Raw genomic sequence first — 8,152 nt, 5'->3', positions numbered from 1 at the left:
TGATTGAGGAATCTCCCTTGTTTTAGCTTTGGAAAGTCCAGAAAAGATTAAAAGAAACAAGTTATCTATGCATGTTGATGAATCTTAATGAGGAATACATATGAAGGTTTTTGAGTTTCTGGGTTTTTAGAGAGGAGAAGAAAAATGGAAGAGAGAGATGAGGAAGAGAGGATGTATGAGAAACTAGTACACAGTAAGATTCATCGACATACAGTTAGATTCATTTAAGCTACTGACTTGTACCTGCAAAGAACCTTGCACCTCAAAACCCTATCTTGAACATAAAACCCTGGCATAACCATAATCTTAACCCGGCTCGGACCATAAGACCTCTGCTTATCCATGAACATGTCTTCCATGAAATGTGGATCAAAGCTTCTGCCATCTTCAACTCTTAATATTCCCAGCGCGGGATTGAACGAAAAGGCAAGTAAATGAAGCAACCAAATACATTTTGCAGACACAAAGAATGCTTGAAGCAGCTGTTCAGGCCAAGGTCTAGTCCAATTCATAGTTGTAACAATGAAATTCATTCTTTGATCACAAAACTTACTAAACTCTTCACTGTAGCACTTGGTTCCCTTCCTCAACACTTCATTCCAGCCCAAGTCTCTCAATGCGACGAATGATGAAAATTGCGCTTGGCGAGCCTGTTGGGGGTCTAAGTGCTTTGGGGAGCCGTTCTTTTCGAATACAGAATTCTCGAAATCTTGGTAGAGTGCTTGGTTTATTATAGCTTCGAAATGGTATAGTACCGTCTTTGAGTACTTCGAGTTCAATGACAATTTAAACGGTTGAAGAAGTGAATTCAAATTGTCAACGAGACTACCATCAGTTTCGTCGATTTGGCTTAGAAGGATTTTGCAGAACTGTTTTACTGATAGTCTTGCTTCTGATACTATCTGCAAGAAACCCTCCACCATTACTTCCTCACTCACCGGCATCGAATTGTCTCCATTCCCATCAATGGGTTTGCCTCTTCTCTGAAAATTCGCGAGGTTTTGAGACTCCTTTGCGTGCATTGCTTGCTTTAATGCTCTCTTCAGCTCTTCACAGTAATTTTCCAAGTACTCCAGCTTCCGTTTCAGCTCACTCAATGAAGATTTCATCTCAGATACCTCTAGTAAGGCTGCTTCTTTGTGCTCATTTGCTTCAATTAGTTCTCTTTTCAGTGCTTCAATTGACAATATCCCTGAGTCCTTAAAAAGTACTTGTGAAACTTCCTGGGATTCTGTCCGGTTAGGGGAACTCTCATTCTTGTACTTCCTCCTTAGCTTTGGGAATAACCACGAAATCACCCGACGATTTTTTGGCTGTGGTTGAACTGATGAGTGAGAATCTGTCAATGGTACAACAATATTAGAATTCTTTCTGGTCTTGCTGACAAACTCGGATTCAGTAGCGATAATTGCAGGTTTACACCTATTACAAGACGACACGGATTTGAATTCCTCAAAGCTATCTCTCCTACTTGGATTGTAGAATTCTGTTCCAGGAGATGTGTGAAGAACAGTAATGTTGTTTATAGACGAAGAAGGGACTGATTTGTGCTCCTCGGCTGGACATATATGAAACTCTGAGGTGGACAACCCAGCACTCAATCCTATTCTTGAAGCTGAGTTGTCCTTCATATAATCTTGCACAGCAGTTTCAATGTCACTTCCTCCTTCTAAACCTCCATGCTCGTCCCAACTCTCGGATATTGTTCGGCTTTTCATTGGAGTGTGTTGGTACACTTGTAATGTTTCATCCTCATAAGTCTGTCAAGGACTCAAAATTTAGTAAATTTAGGCTCAGTTTATTGAACCAAAGCTTATGGTTGTGATTATAGCTAATTGTTCATTCATAGAACCTCAATCACCAATGAATTCTTCGTCAATTTTTTCACCAATGAAGGAGATGAATCGCTAGGGCCGTTTACTAGGTACAGAAACCACAGATTCCTAAATTAGTCCAAAAATAGCATAAATGCAAGAGAAATTCAAGTTTGAACAAAAAAAGAGACACTAATTTACCCATAAACAGGAACTTCATTAGACATCGAAAACAAAGATAGAGAGCATGTTAAGTTTGAAGCATTGAATCTAGGATAGCCATTGAAAACCAATCTTGTTAATGCAGAAGAAGCATAAAAAACCTGGCATCTTAATCAATTTGAGGGCTTAATGAATATAGTTCTAGTAAAATGAGTACAGAATCTCCATTGAAATGGAGCACGAACAGAAGAAAATAATTATTTTTTTCCCAAAATAGAACAGAAATACAATCAATAGAACAGCAAGCCAACAATAAACAGGATTAACAAACCTAGAATGAAATATCCAAAGAAGTAATTGAAGACTGAAAGATGTTTTTTAGCAAACTTACAGGGGTGAAAACAGGGTAATCCTGAGCAGAGAACTGCGAGAGAGGACACGAAGCAGGGGAGGAAGATGCAAATTTGAGACTGGCAGGACTGTTTTGAACCAGCGCAGCATGAAGAGCTCTCAACTCCACAGATTTTGCAATGGCAGATTCTATATCTTGCCTTCTAACTTCATGGTTATCGTCGCTGTAATTGTTGTTGTTTTGGTTTTGAAAAGCTATAATGGAACTTGTATCAGAATCCATGAGCAGAGGATACAAGAGTCGAACATAAGCACCCACAAATTTAAAACGCAGTAAATGAAGAGAGGGAATCTAATGGTTGGATTTGAATTAAAGATATGAAGATGATGATATCCGGTGTTGAATCTTAGACAAGGAACTTTAATGGCGATGTCTAAAACCCAGTGAGATTTTGTCTTGGTTCTCTCAGAGAAGTAATAGAATGAGTCCACGTGAAGCAGATACAGGGGTAGTTTTTACTCTATGAAGTATGACCATGAGAATTTTTATTAGTTTACTAGAATGCCCTTCTTTTCCTTAAGCAACCATTATAGTGCACATTTGTTTTAAACCGAAAACGACATTATACAAGTTTACATTTTGAACATCAGATATGAGTTTAAATTCATGCCGTTAGATCTACAAGCACAAAAATTTCCCATATGAAAATAGAGTAAGTTAGGACAAAACCCAACTCGTGACCATGAGAGTATTGTTCACACTATGATTTTGGTTCACAACTATGACTATGAGAAGGGATAGAGTACTCCCCAAAATATGGCACGACACTTTCATTACTCCCATAATATAGATCCACTACTTTCATCACAACATTAGTGGGATTGTCCACTTTGTTGCTTCAAATTTGTATGGCTCGTATAATCATAACAATCAATCATAGAAGTGTGTTGCTAGCTTGCTTGTTCAGGAAATGCTTAGACCCACTTTGATTAGACCCATTGTTGTGCATAACAAATGCTCTATTGAGAAGTAATAATTTATGTATTTCGTCTCTAATATAATTGGAGATGACCGTATTGATTATTACTGTCTCCTTGCGTCCTTGTCAAGCTTAGACTCAAATCATACCCAATCCAAAGACCTAAGACATTTGCAAGTTTTCTTTAAATTCATTAAAACTGCCACGTCTCCTTGTTATAAAAAAAGTGTATATATAATTCCATTAAAAATAATGTTAAGTGTGTTCTTAATTTTGGTTTAAAAAATTATTCAGGGTAATTTTGTCCATAGGTAAGTTTTGCCGAGAGGATCCAAGGTATTCCAAAACATACCCTGGTGCAAGTGTGCAACACCAGTGGGGACCCAACCGGAGCTAAAAATACAAAATTACCCTCCACATATCACATAGAATGTATGGAATGATGAAAGTCACAACAAGAAAGGAATAATTGGGTGGGGGCTAAAAGTATTATTCCAATAAGAAGAAGGGTATTTTTGGAACTGTAAACAAAATTTCTTTGATTAGTTGGAAATGGAATTCCATGTGGAAGTGTAGTGTGGAAGTGTTCAAAGACAAGGCTTTGTTGTTTTGAAAACAATTTTGTATAGAAAAATCATTATTTTTATTGCAACTCAAGTTTTCTTATGGCCAACGACTCCCATCAAAAGGTTGGCAAGATATTTCAACCTCCACATGCAAAAAGTGTTCTTGTTTGTATAATCAACATCATCATTCTTACTAACCTTTACAATCTATAATAATGAGTTGTTGATGGAAATGTTAGGAATTGAAAACACCCTCAAGAATCGACCCGGTGATTTCTAATTATTTTTCATTCAAGCAATGCATCTCTCATGTTATTAATGATATTACTCCATGGTTTTAGGTTGTTTTTTTTAAGGATGTTTAGTCTCTTTCACTGGTTCTAGCTAGCTTTCATCACTGGCTGCAAAAAACAAATCTAAAGAGAGATGGGTCGGTGTCTCTTTCTTTGTACTTAGTGAATGATTCCCACTGAGTCCATGCAACCAAAGCAAAGAAGACAGCAAGCGTGCCTCTCTTTTTACGGGTGGACATAATTATAAGCACATTACTATTTGTATGTAAACTATTACTTTTGTGGTACAAACCTACAATACATATAATAATATAGTGTATATTGCCCTTTAAAGTATTCTTCACAAAGTAAAGATCAGAAAAAGGACAGGGAATTCTTGCTGGTCTCCTCTTATGATGTCAGGAGTTTTGTCCTCTTTTGGTTGTTTCATCCTAGTAAAAGGAGGATTTTTTTTCCAAACAAGTTTAATTATATGCTCATCTTCTTATAATAATATACAATACTATAGAATACATTTGGGTTTTCTTGTCAAGATAGTTTCGATTTTGTAGAAAAAAATGAAAACCTACAAGTGATTTGTCTATTTGATTACCCTTAATTGCCTGTTTGTTTTCTTCCCAAAATAAGGAAAAAGAAAGCACAATGGAAATTCAAATGCTATGACATGAATATTGTAATATTTCTTCCATGCTTCAGATTGAAATAGCAAAATTTAGGTCAGGAATTACAGTTCTCCACAATGGCAGTATAATTCTAGCTAGTCTAATTTTCACAAATCTTGCAACTTTTTATATCTTCTTCTGATTATACCATGTCATTGCACAACTTGTAAAAGCTCATGAACTTACATGTTAAATTAATTAGTTTGGCTAAAGGTCCACTGAATGAGGAATTGTATTGGATTCGTACCCAAAATTATGTGTAGCTCACAAATAAGGTGATAACAGTTGAGGAGAAAAACTTATACAACTAAGGAATAATTGAAATGAATATCACAAAGTTACTGTTACATATATGAGACAACATATGTTGTAGTGTTTTTTTTTTCCCCTTCTGAAACTCCTAAGCGAAGAAGGCCACTCTCCATCAAAACCAATGCTGTGATCACTATATTACATATATGTACAAAAGGTAAGCAAAAAACGAAACTCATACCCAATTATTTGGAAGGGAAAAATCATGAAATCTGAAGGAGGCATCTCCAGCCGTGTCTCGCTCTAGTCTGAGCTCTGGTCCGTCGTTGATGCCTTCGCTGTCATTTGATATTTCAGATGGTAGTGGCAGTATCTGATTATCATTCCGAGGGCGCGTTAATTGTACCTCAGGAGGCAATGGCAGCACAGAAGGTGTCGCGGTCCTGGATCTAGTGCTGCCTCCACTCATAGAAGCCAATGTTTGGTCCCATAAGAACACATGAAGAAGAATTGGCACCTTGGCATGCCGGTGCAATGAGAGCTTCTGGCTAAGAGAGACAGTGTCGTAACATCGAATGGCTCCTGTTGAAGAAACCATCCATGGAAGGACCTTCTCGTTCGATATTCTAGAGAGAACCAGACGCTTAGATGCACGGACTGCCTCTTTGTACAAATCGTTCAGTCCTGACCTTGAAGACGGTACATTTTCATTACCATCCATAACTGATGAAATGTAGATAAATCCCTGTAAATATAAGGAATTTTAAGCAAATGCCTCAGAAGTTCGTAAACAGAAATTGTAATTTTTTAAGAGCAAGTATGTTTCCAAGAGAATTATATAGTAAACCTCGTCTGTGCGACTAATGGCAAACCCAAGCTTCGAGTCGTCCTCTTTTATTTTCATCTCAATTGCGAACTCTCCCACAAGAGGAGCATACCATAGACGAACTGCTCTGACAACACCAATGTCAACCCCATGATAATCCTCAAAACCATACAAGCTTGCATTTACGAGATTGGAGAGGTCGGAGAATGATCCAGCACTCACTGTTGAGGAGGCCGTTTCTCCTGATATCTGTCCAAAAACAATGAACGAACTTTTTTTTCTCTTTTTTGTTTAATTTCCAACAAAACTTAATCTTTTGGAATCAATAGTACGAGTTTATCGTAACTTAATGCCTAATGCTCAGGGAGAGGATATGATATGTGGCTTCACTAAAGGACTCGATCAATAATTCAATATAGCAACTTCTATCTAGTTTATCTTGAAGTAAAATAGTATACCTTGGTAAGCAGGGACTCAGTCTGGATATTCATGAAGACGATGGGGACCCCAGAGGCTTGAGATGCATTTAGCCAAACATTTGCCCTGGCAAGCGTGTCCTCCAAGTCATTGTACCGAGAAGCAACTTGGTCCGAAGCCTTTGGAAGGAGGAGGACAGAAAGAAAGCAGCTTGAATTGGGTACTGATAGAGCCTCATGCATCCTCCTCCCCCATGGGTATGAGACATATCCGTCTTCAAGCTTAGCCCTGGTTAATGCACTAACCATCCTGGAGCTCCTAGAAGCTGCAAATTACATCTCATGAATCACATTACAAGCGAGAGAAGAACGCCATAGAAGTTGACAGAGCTCATCAAGTTAGTGATACTACAAATATTTGATGCTGTTTCGTCCAAAAGCTAAAATTAATACAATCAATCATCAAGGCAAAAAAAAAAATAGTGTGTTTTCTGCAAGGTAAGAAAAGAAGATATGTTTATGAACATGTTTTCCATTGTATGCAAAATGCAAGACATGATCGTTTAAGATGGTATGGATATGTTCAACGAAAAGATAAAGGTGTGATGGTGGGGAAGAACGGAAAATTTTGTATAGGAGAGAATAGGAGGCGACTAAGAAGACATGATTTGAAGTAATAAGAAATTATAAGAATTACTAATGTGGATAAATATATGATTCATGATAAAAATAAATGAATAAAATGAATACACATGATAGATTCCCGTTGATGTTCTCATATAACCGATCCTAAACTTTTGGGATAAAGAGCCAAAAGACAATGACGACGACGACCTACAGGACATGAGATGTAAGCAGATTGTATGCTTATACCTAATCTAAATCTCATATACCCAACGGGTTGCTACTTGCTAGAGCTTGGATACTTGTAATGCAGGTGAAAGCATATTAGGTGAAAGTATTGAAGATCCATAGACAATACAAGTGGGTCCCGCACCGGTGGAGGCTGTAGATTTCACATGAAAGCATACCACGTGAAATTTAATTTTATGGAAAAAACTCAATTCTACCTCACCGTGTTGCATACCAAACACTCGTGTAATGGGAAAAGAGGCACTCAAGTGATCAAGCCAATATAAACGATAAGCAAAAAGTCAACATTCTCACCTTGCATCTCCAAGCATTGGGCTTCGGTCTTGTCGGAGAACCGGACGGCGTAATTCGGATCATCGATCGACCTCAAAGCGTACTGCTTCTTGGAACCCGGCTCCGGTACAATACACGCCTGCAATTCCACGAACTCGTCGCTACCTCGCCTGACTCGGACAAGAATCGACGTCTGCTTGTCCTTGAATGCGTTGTGTAGAATCTTCTGGACCCCGCTCTTCCCGTTCTTGAACGGCGACGTGTAGGACTCGGCGTATCCGGATCTGGAGCCAGACCCGATCTTAATCTTTTCTACTATGTCTCCAGTTTCAAGCATGTCTCCGGTCCACTCGTCGGCTTTGCAGCTGCCTTTGAGGCACTCGATGGATAGTACTGTAATGGATTGGGTCCGATCCATGGGCATTTTTGGTCGGGTTTCGCAGATTCCGGTTAGATTATGTGGATTTCAATGACACATTTTGGCTCAGATTGAGGGCTTCTGTGAGAGAGAGATGAAATGGGTTTGCTTGTTAATAAATGGGAGTATGTAGCCGAAGTCAAAGGTGTGGAACTCACTAATCTATGAATAGGAACTATTATTTCTTCGAATTTTCACAGCGCTAAGATTGGAAGTTTGATAATATCTTTAATGAAGATATCGATTCTTGTCCTATTTGAGTGATT

At 38.3% G+C, this 8,152-nt stretch overlaps 2 protein-coding genes across 2 annotated transcripts; both read right to left on the bottom strand.

Moving 5' to 3' along the window:
* Positions 1 to 2,866, bottom strand: LOC119993031 (IRK-interacting protein-like). Its single transcript, XM_038839923.1, has 2 exons — positions 2,368 to 2,866; positions 1 to 1,760 (listed from the first exon to the last, which is right to left on the bottom strand). The coding sequence occupies exons 1-2, from the start codon at positions 2,608 to 2,610 to the stop codon at positions 225 to 227; spliced, it is 1,779 nt and encodes a 592-aa protein (XP_038695851.1). The 5' UTR covers positions 2,611 to 2,866; the 3' UTR covers positions 1 to 224.
* Positions 2,867 to 5,113: 2,247 nt separating this feature from the next.
* On the bottom strand, positions 5,114 to 8,071 carry LOC119993773. Its single transcript, XM_038840998.1, has 4 exons — positions 7,490 to 8,071; positions 6,365 to 6,648; positions 5,928 to 6,155; positions 5,114 to 5,825 (listed from the first exon to the last, which is right to left on the bottom strand). Exons 1-4 carry the CDS (start codon positions 7,890 to 7,892, stop codon positions 5,316 to 5,318), a joined length of 1,425 nt encoding a protein of 474 aa, XP_038696926.1. The 5' UTR covers positions 7,893 to 8,071; the 3' UTR covers positions 5,114 to 5,315.
* Between the last annotated feature and the right edge of the window lie 81 nt (positions 8,072 to 8,152).

Source organism: Tripterygium wilfordii, chromosome 23 (genome assembly GCF_013401445.1).
Source record: "Tripterygium wilfordii isolate XIE 37 chromosome 23, ASM1340144v1, whole genome shotgun sequence".
Lineage (NCBI taxonomy): Eukaryota > Viridiplantae > Streptophyta > Magnoliopsida > Celastrales > Celastraceae > Tripterygium > Tripterygium wilfordii.
This window is presented reverse-complemented; position numbering and strand designations above follow the sequence as displayed.